The 15,491-nt window shown below is 63.6% G+C and overlaps 1 protein-coding gene across 1 annotated transcript in view; it reads left to right on the forward strand.

Moving 5' to 3' along the window:
- TNS1 (tensin 1) overlaps nt 1-15,491 on the forward strand; it is a 58,724-nt gene that overhangs the window by 3,930 nt on the left and 39,303 nt on the right. The window contains 2 exon segments of the mRNA XM_086616160.1: nt 12,854-12,892; nt 15,047-15,088. Coding sequence (XP_086472286.1) covers nt 12,854-12,892; nt 15,047-15,088 — 81 coding nt within the window.

Raw genomic sequence — 15,491 nt, forward strand, 5'->3', positions numbered from 1 at the left:
CCTTTCCTGAAGGCGGTTCGAGGTGGGGAACACGTGTGGGGTGTGGGTGTGGGCAGCCTGGGGCGTGATGCTCTCCGTGGCAGTGGTCAGGCACGCGTGAGCCCATGTGCTGGCATGTTCCAGTTGTTGGACAACTGGGATGTGGTGGTGACAGTGGCCTCCTGGTTGGGATGGAGGGATGAGCCCAAGGATGCTCCAGGCAGCAGGGCCATGCAGGCGTGTCCCAAATCATGGAGATGCCAGGAGTGTGCCCGTCCCTCAGGGATGCACTTGCTCCGACTGGGGCTGGATTTTGCTGTGGTGCTGCTTAGAGAGGCTGAGAAAAGACAGGGGGATGCTGCTTCTCCCCATGTCAGGAGCTGACCTGGTGATGGCTGGTTTGACTGGGAGACAGGGAGAGCTGCGGTGTTTGGCTGCTGAATTGGCTGGTGATCGCTGGCGGGTGGTTCTGGGAAGTGGCAGCTGTGCCAGGCCCTGGGCCTGGTGGGACTCCAGCCTGCCCCGCCTGCCCCGTGCCACACCGGCACCCGCGGATCCTGGGGGAGATGGGAGTGCCGAGCTGTGCCAAGAGGGGAAACTGAGGCACGGCAGATAGTGTGGGCTATAAGGGTGCCTTGTCCCTCCCGGTGTCTGCCCCTGGGGAGCTGGCAGTGGGCTCTGGAGCTGTGTCGGGCTGTTGGGCTGTGTGTGTGAGCATGTGTGTGTCTGTGCATGTGACCATGTGTGTATGAGTGTGCATGCACGTGTCCAAACATGAGCGTGTTTGCACGTGTGTGCATGCATGTGTACGGTCATGTATGCTCGCAGGTGCCTGCGTGTGCATGTCAGCCTGCAGGGGAATGCATGTGTGTGCAAGAACATCCATCTGTGTGCACAAGCGTGCAAGCACACTCACGTGTACAAGTGCACACACGTGTCACGAGGGTGTGTGGGCATCTGTGGGCCCTGTGTGTGCGAGCTGCCCCGGGGCTTCTTGTGCCTGCAGATGCGTGCTCCTGCCCGCACGGCCTTGCTGGCACACGCGTGTGCTCCCAGCTTGGTGCTTGCTGTCCCTGCTGGCCTCGCGCCAGGCCTGGCTTGTTTTTCGAGTGCCCCCCTGCGATGGGACCCGGGGGGGTGCAATTTGTCCATCATTAAACCGGGGGCTGGAGTGGGGCCAAGGCTGGGCAGTGAGGCGCATCCTGGCCAGAGCAATCGCTCCCAGTGCCCATGGCGCCGATAGTCCCTGGATCGGGGGACTGTGCTGGGGTGCACAGTGATGGCGAAAGGGCTGTACGTGCCCTGGCCTCAGCTGGTACTGGGGACCACCCCCCGCAAAGCAAGTCAGGGCCAGGAGGGGAAACTGAGGCAGGGGGCAGGCTTGACTCATGGTGATGGGCGTCCCACAGCTGTACCATGGCCGGGGGCTCCGGTTAGTGCTGGGGAGCATGGCCAGGGAGTGCATCACTGGGTGCCGGTGTATGTGCCAGGCATGGTGGCTGTAGGGAGGGGACATCGTGTCCTAGCTGTGGCAAGCTCATGCTAGGGGGGACATGTGGCTGTCCCATCCCTGCTCACTGCCCCAGCCGCTCTGTCCCACTGTCTCCTGCCCATGCAGTGGAGGGCATGACGTGCCAGTCACGCGAGGATTGACCTGTCCTGTCCCTGTCCCCAATGTCCCGTTAAAAGCCAACCCTCCAGTGCTTCGGGACAGCTAATTAGCAACACCCCTGGTCTCCACAACAGAGCGGGTGACAGCGGGGGAAGAATGCGGCAGGAATGTGTCCTTGGCCCTGGCACAGGCCCAGCCAGGGTGGCGGGACAGGGGGCTGCGGGGGTCAGCCCTGCCCCAGTGCCGTGCCAGGTCGCGTTTGTGCAGCGGGTCCTGGAGGGGGTTCTGGGATTTTTTTTCCTCCCTCTTTCCTTTTTCCTCTTCTTTACGTCACCGCCCAAATATTCAGCCTCGCTCAGCTCCAGGGGGGGTGTGGGAGGGTGTCACCTCGGCTGCTCAAAGGAGCTGGGGCCCTTCTCTGCACCCCCGGGGTGCTGCCGTGTGCAGGGCCGGCAGGCGGGGGAGTGAGGATGCTGAGACCGCCCACGCTCGCTGCACCGGTGAGCGCTGGCCAGGGCTGGCCTGGAAGGTGTGAGCCGAGGCAGTGGGGAACACCAGCTGCCCTCCGCAGGGCTGCCAGGGCCGGATCTGGCCCTCCAGGGCCCTGCGGTGGTGGGAGGCAGGATTTGGGCTGCATGGGGGCTCCCACGGCACGTCTCTGCCTCGTTTCCTACCAATTTTCTCCCTTCCTGGACCCCTTTGCATCCCCCATGGCCACCACTCCTGGGACCTGCCCTGGGAAGGGCACTGGGTCCCCGGGAACCCTCAGCACTGTCCAGGGGGTGGCACCAATGCCAAAACAGCTGGGTCTGACTCGAGAAAGTGCTCCACAGACCCAGTACTGGGGCTTCATCTCCTCCTCACGTGCTTTCACATGCAGAGATGAGCCCCCCTCGGTGCCTGGTCCCTGGGTCCTCCTTCTTCTGATGACATTTGGGGTGGCGATGCTCAAGGGTGCTTGTTTTGGGATGCAGAGGAGCTGGTTAAGGTGGAGGGTGGTTTCTCTGAGGGTGCTGGAGGGACCCCATGGAGCGCAGAGGCCACTGGAGCCACTTGGCCAACAGCCAGACCCACTCCTGCTGGTCTTTTGGCCCCATGGCTCCGGGAGGTATTTTGGTGGCTGGACTTCAGGGACATTGTCAGGACTTCTCTGGCTGTGTCCTGTGAAGGGGACACGTCATCTCCCCAGGGAACAGCTCCCGTCACCTCCCCGGGGACGGGGACATGCTGTCAGTGCCCTTTGCTCCTCCACTCACTTCCACCCTGCTTGGCCACTGATACTTTCTCATCTGGCCCTGGCTCTTCTGCTGCTGGTGTTTCCCAGGCTCCAGGAGCTGTGCCATGGCCACCTCCCGAGGATCCAGGGCTGGGGGGTTCTGTGTGGGGGTCTGTGCTGGAGCTGAGCTGGGGTCCGTGCATGGATCCCCTGGCACAGGGTGTTCATTGCCCCTGCATCTGAGTCGCAAGGCTCCCTTCTTTTTGGGATGCGTGATTTTTGGGGGCTGTGGTGCTAGGGGAGCTTGTTTAGGGTAGCCAATGGAGCCTGGTGAGGGGGCGTTTGTCCCTGCAGTGGTGGCTGTTGGGGTCTGGCCCTGTGCCCTTGGGTGCGTGGGAGGGAAGAGGGGCTGGTGCTTGCTTGGGAGAGGTATGAGGAGGTGCTGTCTGGGGATGTCAGGGCTCTGGCAATTCATCCTTGGTAGCGGGCAGGGTCCACTGGTGCCTCTTGGTGCTCTCGTCCCCCGGCACTGTGCAGCTGCTGGGGAAACTGAGGCAGGGAGGGGCTGGGTAGGATCTGCTGGGGTGGGATTGAACTCACAGGAGGGATGCATCTTATAGGGATCTTGGAGTAAGCCAGAGGGTGAGCCCCTTGCCACCACCCGTTCCCTGGTGACTTTTGGGGGGTTGCTGAGGCAGGAGTGGTCTCCGGGGTCCTGTCCTGCACCAGCAGAGCCAGCTCTGGCCTTTTGGCTGAGCCCGCAGTGCGAGGACGGAAACACAAACAGGAATGGGGAGGTGTTGGGTGAGAAAATGTCAACAGTGCTGGGCCGGGTGCCTGGTTCGCCGCCTCCCTGGCCGGCTCGCTGCACTGTGGGCCACTGCTGGGTGGGCTCTCCTCTGCCCCTCACCAATGGGGGCTTCCCCCCTTCATTCCCAGGTCTCACGGCACTGAGCACTTGCTCACACTGCAGGGCCAGGGCTGGGCTGCCCCAGGGGTGGCCAGGGAGAGCAGGGCTCCATCCATTGCCACGCAGAGCCCCTGAGGAGGAGGAAGAGGAGGAGGAGGAAGGGAGATGGGAGGAAGGCAAAGGGGGATGCTTGGTGTACCCCAGGTTTGGGACAGACGAGTGGGAACTGTTGTGGCTTCACATACTGAGGGACAGCTGGGGCTTTTCCAGCGTTTTGGCTTTGCTTTTTAATTGAGGGGTGAGCTGCTGAGTCTTTACATCACCCCAACACTGGGGTTGTGGGGCACCCAAGGACCATTAACTGGGCACCTTGTCCTGTGTGTGGCGTGGGGAGACCAAGTCGTGTCAGGGGCTGCCAGGTAGAAAAGGCCCCAAGAAGGGCCCCACACCCCCGTCCTTGCCACCCTCCCGCCAAGGGCATAGGGACGTCGGTGGCGTCACGCAGGGTGATAAGGCCCCGACCCCGCTGCGCCCCACCACCCGCTGTGGCCCCTCGGCACAGGTTGCGAGGTGCTTTGCAGGGGGACATGGTGGAGGGGGGATATTTTTTTGGTGGGAGGGATGGGGTGCCCACTTGCCAGGCACCCCTTGCCCAGGGCCAGTTGCCTGAGTCGGGCTCCCGGTTGCCTTTAAGGGCGTTTTTGGGGGAGGCGAGGGGAGCGGAGCGGGGCTGGACTTGGAGCGCGCCGTGCAGCTGGGGAGAGAGGGAAGAGGAGAAGAAAGAGGGAGAAGGAGCGAGAGGAGGGAGGGGAGCGGTGGAAAAAGCCGCCTGGGATCCCCTTCCTCCCCAGGGCCGGGGCCGGCACCCCCAGGCTCCCCAGCCTCCGGCCTCCCCGGGGGTGTGGAGGGGTGCGGGGGGCCGGCCGGACCCCCCTGCGCCCCTCCATCGCCGGGGTCCCGCTCGCGGGGAGCGAAACTCTTCTGTTCTCCCCCTCCTTCCCTCCCCTCCCTCCTCCCTCCCTCCTTCCTTCCTTCCTTCTCCAGGCTTGGCCCGGGGAGGGAGGGGGGCTCTGCCTGCAGTCTGCCTTCACGCCTGCCCGCCCGGGCGACGCCGGGCTCCCGCCTGCCACCCCCCCGCCTTCCCCGGCACCCTCCAGCCGCCCCCTCGGCCGCCCCCCGCGCCCCCCGGGCCAGGTGAGGCTGCGCTGCCGTCCCTTTCGGATGTAGGCAGGCGAGACCCCGGATGGATTTCGGGAGCGTCATGAACCAGGTAGGGGCAGGCGGCGAGGGCACGGGGGTCCCCAGGCCCCCCGAGGGGAGGGGGTGATGCTGAGGGGAGTGGCATCTCGTTAGGGGACTGGGGGCCACGCGTGACATCCGAGCGGTGATGGGGTAGTGCGTGGTTGGGAGGGGGGGGTGCTGCCTCCCACCCCGTGTTGGGGGGTCCGCAGTTGTCCGTCCCCGGAGCGGGGCTCGGGGTGCAGGGGGCCTTGGAGGGGACAATGCGGTGCTCGCAGGGAGAGGATTTGGGGAAGCGGTGAGGGCTGTTTTGCTGCCGGCTGGGAGCTGTGAGCGGCTCGGAGGAGGGGGGCGTACGCCCCGTGCCCACCTCCCCGGGGCGGTGACCCGCAGGATGCCCCGGAGGGGGACCCGCAGGCGCTGCGGGCTGCGTCCCCTCCGAAGTGCGTAGGGACCTGTCCCTGGGGAGCGAGCGCTGCGCGGGAAAGCGAGGTCCTTCCCCGGCACCCCGCTCGCACCCCGCGGCCGGGGGGCGATGCCGGGCGGGTGCCTGTCACCCTGGGGTGGGGGACATGGGGAGGGGCAGCCCCTGGGCCAGGACACTCTGGCAGCCCACGGGTTAATCCCCCCTTCCCGGTCCCGCCGCGGGACCGTCAATGGTTAAACCCCGGGTTAATGAGTGGCGAGGAGCCCGGCAGCCCCGGCGGGTGCCAGCCCCCACCCCCGGGCAGGGACCCCCGGCCCCTCGCCGCCGTCGGGCCCGCAGAGGGTTAAATCCGGCAGGGCAGGTCCCGGCGCAGATGTTTTTGGGCTGTGCTCCTGGGAGAGGAAACGGCCGAGTGAGGCATCAGCCCTCTTGGTTTTAAGGGGAAAACAAGAAAAAAAAGAGAACTGCTCCATTCCCGGGGCATCCGTGGCCGATCCCGCTTGCCATCGGGGTCTGCCGCCCATGCGGGACTGATGACTCCGCTCTGGGTGCTGAGGGGTGGCTGGCAGGGACAGGGGGTGACGGTGGCTGCACCCCCCGGGTCCTCATGGAGGTTGTTGGGGTGACATCTGCTGCATGATGAGTTTGGGGGTGCTGGGGGGCACCCCGTGTCCCTACAGCGTGGTGACAGCGTATGTGTCCCACCTGGAGTCAAGCCATCCCTGGGGGTGGCACCCATCCTGAAAGTGGATCAGGAGAATAGGAGCCCCCAGCCCACTCCCTCTCTAACAAAGCCTCTGGGTCAGCAATCGCTGCTGGCCGGTTTCAGGAAGGGCAGGGCTGGTGCTGACCTCCCGGGCAGGGCCCTGTGACTTGGGGCTGTGCCCCTCCCATCCACCCCCCTTTTGGGATCCCAAGCTGAGGGGTCTGTTTGCACCCTGGCTTGTTTGAGGGGGCTGCCAGAGCAGAGCTGTGGCCTGCCCTGGGCCACCCTCCTGCTTGCTTTGCCACGGGCCCAGGCCTGGCCTCCTGCAGCCCATCCCCATGGCTTCCTGTCACAGTGCCAGCAGCCCCTGATCAGCACTGGAGCCACCCCGATGGGTGTTGTTGTGCCAGGAGGAGAGCAGCCCTGGGCTCTGTCACGGCTTCCTCCTCCTGTTCCCACACCCCCTCTGACCCCGTAGGTGGAAACCACCAGTTTTAGGGGTGCTGCTCAGGGTTTGGTTTCACTCTGGTGTCTTCAGCTCTGTCCTGTGGGGTGGGGACGCATCGCTGACCCCACTGTCTGTCTGCTCGGGGCTTTTCCCCTTGAGGGGAGCCCCTGGGGTGGGTGCTGGGGGGCACAGACCCCCTGTCCCAAGGCAGCCAGGGCTTATTTTGGCACCTCAACTACCCCTCATGGCGAGTCATGACCCTGTGAGGGCTGGTGGGTGCCTTGATGCCATGGGACAGCCCACTGCCCGCAGCGGGGCTGGGTCTCTGTCCCTGGGGATGGGGCTCACCCAGAGCTCCCCCAGCATGGCAGAGGGGACTCATGGGGCAGGGGAGAACCCATGGGGCAGGATCCCGCATGGGCCAACCCACCTGCTCATGGACCCGTGTGCTGGCCAATCCCATACAAGTACCCGTGCCCCAATGAATCCTGCATCAGAATCCATTTGTTGACCAGTCCCATGTGAGAATCCATGCCCTGACCAGTCCTGTGGTGGAATCCCTGATCTGGCCAATCCTGCTTGATAATCACTGCTCTGACCAATCCTGCATGAGAATCAGTGCTCTGACCAATCGCATGACAGAATCCAGGTATTGTCCAATCCCATGTTAGAATCCATGCACTGAACACGCCCCTCCAAGAATCCATGCACTGACTGATCCCAGGTGAGAATCCAAGCACTGACTGATCCCAGGTGAGGATCCAAGCACTGACCAATCCCAAGTGAGAATCTAGTTGCTGCCCAATCCCGTGTAAGAGTCCATGCACTGACCAATCCCATGTAAGAGCCTGTGCATGGACCAATCCTAGTGAAGCCTCTCGCAACAGACTGGGTCCCAGCCAATCCCAGTGTGACTCCATTCCTGGCCAATTCCTGCTGCGGGAGCTGCTCCCCAGCCAGTCCTTGCGGATGATTTGTGGCTGGGGGGTCCATGAGGGGCTGGGAGGCTCCCGTGCCCTCCCTGGGGGCAGGCTGGGTGCAGGGGGGCGGTGACCCCCACGCCATCCCTGGGGGCAGGCTGGCTGTGGGACCCCTGTGGGACCGGGGTGAGGGATGTCCCTCCTTGCGGTGGGGTGGCAGCGCCCACGGGTGGGTGCTGGCAGCGGGGCATGACTGGGGCTGTGGGGCCAGTGCCAGGCAGGCACTGGCCTGCGGGGCCGGATCCAGACCCGCTGCCGGCAGATGTTGCCTTTTTAGGCACTGGAGTACAGCATATCCCTGCCCGTGGCTGGCCCTGTGCTGAGCCAGCTCCCACTGCCAGAGTGGGGCCAGCCACTGTCCTGGCATGAGGAGGCACCTCTATTCCCCCTCCTGACCCCAAAACCCCCCGTTTTTCCCCAAGCAGGCCTGAGGAGGCTGCTTTCCCCTAGTTGGCACTTGGTGATCCTGGGGCCAGTTACACAAACCCCCCTGGAGCTGGGACCTGCCCTTATTTGGGTTAAAACCAGGGCTATTTTGGTGCTGCCGCCTCCGTCGCAACCCCTCGGAGCTTCTCTGTGTGTTGCCTTCCCTGTCCCATCCTGTCTCCCCGTGCCGGGGGCTGCTGGCCTGGCCAGCTGTGGCCTTCCAGGGACCACCACCCTCCCGGCTGTGCTGAGGGTCCCTGGGTGTGTTGGGGTGCCGATGGTGGCCCCTGGGGCAGCTGCAGGGTGGAGCAGCTGCTGTCCCCTGCAGTATCTCGGTCCCAATCTACAGGGCTGGGCGCACTGGGTGACCTCTGTCCTGGCCTTGCTGCCGCCTTCTTGGCGGTGACAGGCCATGGGGTGGTTCCTTGGGGACGGACTGGGGAGAGAGACAGAGGGGATGGGGCCCATCCTGGCTGAGGGGACGTGCCTGGCACGGTGGTGGCTTTTTGCTGTGTGGTACCCTCCCTGGGTGCCACCAGCATCTCTTGGGCAATGCAGGGGCAGGATGGCATGCAGCCCGGTGGCCTCTGCCCTGGCACAGGCACTGCCAGGCATCCCGGCTTGGAGGAGATGGCATGGTCGCAGTCCCCAGCTCAGCTACGGGGCGGGACGGGGATGCTCGGAGGGAAGCCTGGGAGCGGCGAGACCTCTGCGCTCCGGCGTCAGCCCAGCCTGACTCACCCCAAGCCGCTGGCCAAGCCTCTCCCCGGCCCTTCGGCACAGCCGCCAGTTACCCCGCCTGAGGGGAGGAACCCCAAAAGCAGCAGAGCCCCTGAGTGCTGCTGGGGGCAGAGAGGGGCTGTGCAGTGCCAGGGTGCTGCCCCCTTTCCGGGGGGCCAGGGCTTGGTGCAGCCCTCCTGTGAATCGCTCACCGGGGCTGTGGCGGGCAGGGTGGAGCTGGGGTGAGGGGGGAGCGGGTGCAGATGGAAACATGCCGTCCTCCCGCCGCCTGGGACTGGTTGCATAAACAGGAGATTTGCTGGAACTGTGAGAAATGTGAGGGCAGGAGCAGGCAGCACGTGGTGTTGGCAGGGGGGACCTGATTCCTGAGCCTGGACCCTGTAGTCCTTATGGCTGGCAGAGGGGAAGGTGGCTGGTCCCACCAGGAAGGGGGGAACAGGGGTGCTAGAGAGGAGAACACCTTCCCCGATGTCCCCAGCTTGGTGGCCCCAACCTGTCACTTGCTCTTGTCCCTTTAAAGCGCCTTCTGTTGTGGGGTGCCAAAGTGGGGCTCCCCCTCTGCCCCACACCATGGCTAAGAGGGGGTTCAGCAGGGCTTGGTGGCTGTGGCAGGGCTGGAGGGGCTGGGGATAGATGAGGGGGTGCTGTGCCCCATGGTTGTCCCAGGAACCCCTCCTGCCTGCGACAGGGTCTGGGGGTGAGCAGAGAGCCCTGGTGTGCATGAGGAGGTGATGCACAGTCCAGCTGGGATGCGGGTGGCACAAAGCTCAGGCAACCTTCCTAGGGAGGAAGCGGTCCCCCGTGGGGTGACGTAGGACCCCACGAGGTCCCCTGTGGGGTGACATGGGCTGAGCTGGCATTGCTCCACATGGCCTCTGTCAGTGCCACCCCAGCGTCATCCCATGGGACACCAATCTGGCCACTGAGTCACTGTCCTCTTTGTGAACTCTGTTTCCAGCCCGTAGGGTGGTATAGGCAGGGGTTCCCCTTCCTAGGGGCTGCAGGGAGTAGAGTGCCTTGCTCCCCTCTTTTGAGGTCCACATCCTTTCTGGGTGGAGGGGCCAGGAGGGCCGTGCCTGCCTGATGCTGGCTTGCTGTGGAGGTGGTCCAGGATGCCAGGAAGGGTTCTTTTGGCAGCACATCTCCGGCTCTGACCACACCAGCCGGGCCGGCTTGCCAGTGTCTCGGTGTCTGGCCGTGGGAAGCAGCTCCAGCGTGCTGGGGTCCGCGCGAGAGCTGAGGTGGCTAGTGCTGCGGCTGCTCTCGGTATCGCAAGGGTCAGCACTGGCCCGGATATCGGCCGGCTGGGGAATGTTTATCGGAGCTCCTGGGGAAGGGAAAAACAAAAAACACCACCCAAAGGAAGGGATATGCGTCAGAGATGGGCCTGCATCATCCACCGGCAGCCAGGCGGGCCATGCCATGGGCTGTGGGCCAGCACTCGCCTGGCTCCGGCAGCCTGGGTGGAGGTGACCTCTGTGCTCCCCTAGCCTGCCCTGTGCCCGGTGCCACACTGACCCAGCCCACTCTGAATTGGATTGCTCCTCCATGGAGACGTTTGTCCCCCTCTGAGCCCCACCGGCATCCCACAGGCTGGGGCTACAACTCGCAGGGATGCTCTGGCTGGAGCAGGACATGGTGATGGGTTTATTTTGCTGAGGGAGGAAGTGGAGGGAGATGTGGGCGGTGGTTGCAGCTTGCAGAAGGCTCCGGGGTGTCTCATCATTGAGTACGTGGTGGATGTCTACATCCCTCCAGCCTCACTCAGTGCTTGTGAACTGGTGCCGACGTCCCAGCAGGGATCTGGGGTGCAGAGACTGGTCGCTGAGCTGCAGCCGATGGGATTTGGTTGAGAAGGGCTCCCATGGGCTTCTCTGCCCTAGGACGGTGTGGCCAGGGGCTGCCAGGGGTTTGCCGGCCAGGTGTTTACTTCTGGGCTTTGACATCTTCAGGGTATGGAGTTTCTCTAGGTACAGTGACAGCTGGCTATTAGCAAGCAAGCCCATTGCTGCTTTGCAGGACAAGGCTGCAGGGTGTGCCCAGCCCTTTACAAGACATCAGAGAGTCAACATCACTCGTGGCTGTGGGGCCTCGTTTGCTGGGAAACTGATTTCGCTGCTTGGCAAAACGCGAGTCTCAAGGCAGCGGCTCGTGGGATGTGGCTGCTGGGAGAGATGGGGCTGCGACCTGGGGGGCCGTGGGGGGCTGGTGGGGTGGGTGGCAGCCCCGCTGCGCCTCGTTCCTCGCATTCCTGGGCAGGGCTGCCAGGCGGTGGGGTCGTGGCGGTGGGGGCCATGCAGCAGGAATGCAAACACCGGTAGGGGGGAGAAGAAAGGCTGCTGTGTCTGCCGCGGCAAGGCGAAGCCCAGACTGGGGCTGTGCAGATCCCCCTGCCTCTCCCACGCCTCCCAGCACTGGGGGATGCAAGGGTCTCTGGGGACAGAGGTGGCAGTGGTCCTGGGGTTCGCTGTGGTCCTATGCAGAGGGATGCTCTTCCTGGTCCTGTGGGGCAGGAGGGATGCTCCCGCACCCCTGGGTCAGGAGTTTGGCTTCCCTAGGGAGGGGTCTGCTGCCCGACGCAGTGTCATCCCTCTTTGCCTTGAACCTGAGGCATGTGCGAGCCAAACTTGAGAGAGGGACGGAAGCTGAAAACAGCGTTGCATTCCTGCTGTCCTTGTAAAACTGCCTTTCTGGGATGAGAGAGTGCCACACAGCCTGGGTTGGTGTCTCCTGTGGATGGGAGTAGTGATGTCAGGTGAACACAAGCCCATATTTGATATCAGAGAATCCGCTAGGGCAGGGGATTCCACCACAGGCACCCCAGTTTTCTCCTTTCTCCAGCCAAAGCATCATTCGTAGTCTGCAAACCTCTTGGTGCCGACAACAGAGGAGGAGTGGGCATGGACCGTACCTGTCTGTGGGACCAGCGTGCCCCATGGGGAATGCTGAACATCTCCTCCATCACCAGCCTCAGGAGCAGGGGCTGGGTGAGGGCGGGGGGCCCACGGTTGAGCATCCCTGGGAGGAAGAGTGTGGTGGCGTGCAGGGCACGGTGCGGAGTACGGCACAGCCCTCGCTGGCCCCGTCCGTCTGTTGCGGCTCACTGCCGGAGAACATTCCAGGGAGGCTGGCGTGGGGCCAGCGCTGCGGGGCAGGGAAAGGGGCCTTTTATGGAAGCGTTTCTGCATTAGAATAAAATCATAATAATAATGCACAGGGGAAGGGAGCAGGAGGAGGAGGAAAAGGAGGAATAACCCCTGAAGAAAACAAGGAGGCGGGATGGGAACAGGCTGGTGGCTGGGGAGGGGGCGGGCGCTGGGCATCAGCCTGCGGGGACAGGGATGGAGTGGGATTCGGGTGCTCTGAGTGGGGTGCTTGGGGCAAATCCTGCTTTTTATGGCCCAGGGCAGGGGAGGCTGAGTGGGGCGCAGGGGGTCCCCGTGCCGCCGCTGTGGGGGACCAGCCCCTGAGCGGTATTTGGCACCTTGGCTCAATGCTGGGAAGGGGCAGGGGATGGCTGACTGGGGGTCACCGCTCCTGGGGACACATGGAGGGGGCGAGATGCCTCGAATCACAGCCACCCGCTACCGCCGGCATCTCCGGGCCAACGCGGGGCTGGAGCAGCTGTTCCCGCTGCCCCTGGCACCACCAAACCAGGCACTGCCTCTCCCACCCTGGTGTGCTGCTGCTTCCCGGCGGACTGGGGCGCACGCAAAACCCAAGGTTAATTGTCAGTGATTGCCTCTGGTAATTAAAGTAACAAGAGCCGGGCTTTTCAGCTGGCGGCTATGGGAGTGCTCACGAGGCCAGGCTGGGTTTTGTTCCAGGACGAGCTCTTGGCATCGGGCAGCCACCCCGTGCCGTGCCATACCCCACTGTGCCTACCCGGGCTGTGCCCGCCTGGGGCTCCCTGGCTGAGGATAAATGGCATCGCTGGCCCTGAGCCCGCTCCCGTGACCTGGGAGCCCGGCCCTGACCTTGGGACACTGCTGGTGCTCCCTCCTGGGGCGACAGGACCATGGGCCATGTGTTGCCCCTGTCACCCCCTTGGGTGGGTGCTAAGTTTACTTGGGGTGGAGGGATGCTGCAGACTGGACTCTTCCCATGCCCTGTGCTCAGGATTGGGGGCTGCAGGGACTAATCCTGACCCTTCTTCTGCTTCCTTGCAGGCCGTGACCCCCTGCTCCCCTGTTGTCAACTATGAGCTGGTAAGTAAGCCCTCCCGGAGCTGTGGGTGGCCCGCAGGGCTCTGGGGACACTGGGTGGGAGGGGATCCCCTGTTCTGCACTGGGCATGGGGCTTTCTTTGCCTGGGGGCTTCAGGGTGTGAGTCCCCCTCCCCCGAAACCACAGGGGTCCTGTGCTGGGGGTAATGGCACCCCCCTATTTTGGCGCTGTGCATCCCAGTGTTGCTGGCTGCAAGGCTTCCTGCGTCTAAGCTGCATGAGTTGAGGCAGTCTAGCCATCACGGGACTCCTAGAGCTGGAGCTTTCAGGGAAAAGAATTGCAGGGTTGCTGGGGAGGGACAGGCAGATGGGACGTGACCAGCCTGGGCTCTGGGGTCCCCCAGCACCAAGGGCCTCTCCTCCCTGGCTGGAGCCGGAGCGGTTTCTTGTGCACCCGGAGATGGCTCTACCAGATGTGCCTTTGGCTCCGGGCGTTCAAGGCCGCGTGCTCACGTCCCTTGTTATTGTCACCCTCTTCTTTTGTCTCTCCTGGGGACCTTTAATGAGCAGCCCGGGCTGCGGCGACGCACAGCCCTTCCCGCTCTGTCCTCTCTGGATACCGGAAAACAGCTGGAAGCCTCATCTCCAGACACCCCATCCTGGGGGAGGACGGGCGTGGGGGCACTGGATGGAAAGCCGTGCTCCCTTGCTGCACTGTGCTGGGTCACAGCAGGGCTCTGGGGATGGGATGGCACTGGGAGCAGGACCATCCCCAGGGCAGAGGTTTGGGAATTGTGGTGTGGTGGTGCCCACCAGACAGCATCTTGCTGGTGGAGCAGCCCCCCTGCCCCATCCTCATTCCGGCTGTGCCCGTGGCGGCAGGCAGAGCGGGCACGTGGCGGCAGGGAGGCTGGCACTGCCTGGGGCCAGTGCGGCCGCCCTTCCTTCTTGCTCCAGACATGTGCCAAGGCTTGCTGGGGCAGGCGCCGGGGAGAGGAGGCTCTGGCAGGGTTTCAGCTCAGGGCCCCATGTGGGGCCCTGGACTTGGCACTCTGTAGCCAGGCAAGGGTCTCACCCGAAAAATGAGTTTAGGGGATGGCCTGTGTGAGCTCACGAGAGCAGCATGTGAGCCTGAGCCAGGGGAAGGGACGGGACGGGAGTGTGCTGCCCGTCTCGGGGCCCCGCGGTAGTTATCTGCCCTGGGTTTAATCTCTGCCTGCACCCCTTGCCCCTGCCAGCCTCCCCGGGCACTTATCACCAGCAAAAACATGTTGGCTTCGAGCTGGGACCGTTACTGCGGCTATGGGAGGAAATCGAAAGAGCTTTGCCCTGTCCCGTGGGCTGGAAATGGCAGCTGCAGCCCCGCTGCTGGGACTGGAACAGCTTGGTCTTGCGGGTCCCCGCTGTCTCTCTGGTCCCAAGACCCCCATGAGCCATCCAGCTGAGTCTCTTTGCTGCGTCACCCCCAGACACCCCAACCAGCTGTCCTCAGGCACAGAGGTCTGTCCCTTACTCCCTATATTTGGGATCTGGACACTCTCCCCCACCCTGGGAACTTAATTCCCGTTCCCAGCCCAGTTTCAGAGCTCTCTGTGGTCTCCAGCAATGTGTCACCAAATTTGCCCCTTTGTTGAGCATCTCAGAGCCCTGCTTTGCTCCCACTGGGGTCCTTTGCCAGCCCCTGGGGCCGGGTTTATCTCGGGGAGCTGGGCTTGCCGGTGGCCAGCGGCCAGGCTGGGTGTGGGGCTATGCCGTGCTCACCCTGTTGTTTACCTCCTGGCTGTGGGGTCTGACCATAGAGTATCTGGATGGGATCCCGGAGGTGTGGAGGGCACTGGGTGCCCATCATGGAGCAGACGCAGGGTTCGGCCGAGCACTCCCCATCCGCGACAGTGGTCCAGCGCAGGGGGCACCTGCTGGGAGGCAGGATGGCAGCATTCTCGGTACCAGAACATCGCCCCGAGTGTGTGCTTGGATTTCGAGGGATTCCTGACCTTTAGGAAGAGCGGACATGTTGACGAGCAGGGAAGGAAACAGGACCACGGTACACTTCCTAGGAAGGGCCAGAAATAGCCAGGAGGGAACTTTTGACCCCGGCCTCCGCTTTGTGTGTGTGCCTCTCGCTCAATCTCTCTCTCCCTTCTTTTTTGCTTGCCTTTTTCTCACCCTCCCATTCCTCCTGCCTGCCTGCCTGCAGCCGTCCCCAGGGGAGAGCATCACGAAGCAGGTAGATGCCCCGGTAAGTGCTACCAACTCCCACCTTCCAGGGGGTTGCTTGTGCCTGTCCCATTACCACAAGCCCCCCTTGCAGCCAAAATGCAGCCTTGGATGTCCTCGTGGTCCCCCAACGTCCCTGGGACCCCCCGACCCTGCCAGCCAAGGTGATGGTGGCCACGCCAAAGGCCAGGCAAGGTGCCCGGAGTCGGTGGCAGAGGCGGTGGCGGAGCCCAGCGGAGTCAGGGCCGGGGTTTTTGCTGCAGAGCCGGCTTTCCTGTCCTGGAGCTGGGGATATGTTTTTTAATCTGTGGACATGAAATTGCTAAGACAGTTTAGACAAACGCCCTGCCAAAATCAACGCGGACGGCTTCCCCCTGCCCGCAGCCAGCTTGCTGGCCTCCCTGTGCTCCGTGGCTGGGACCCGA

The sequence above is a fragment of the Tauraco erythrolophus genome, chromosome 8, assembly GCF_009769465.1.
Source record: "Tauraco erythrolophus isolate bTauEry1 chromosome 8, bTauEry1.pri, whole genome shotgun sequence".
In the NCBI taxonomy this organism is placed as follows: Eukaryota; Metazoa; Chordata; class Aves; order Musophagiformes; family Musophagidae; genus Tauraco; species Tauraco erythrolophus.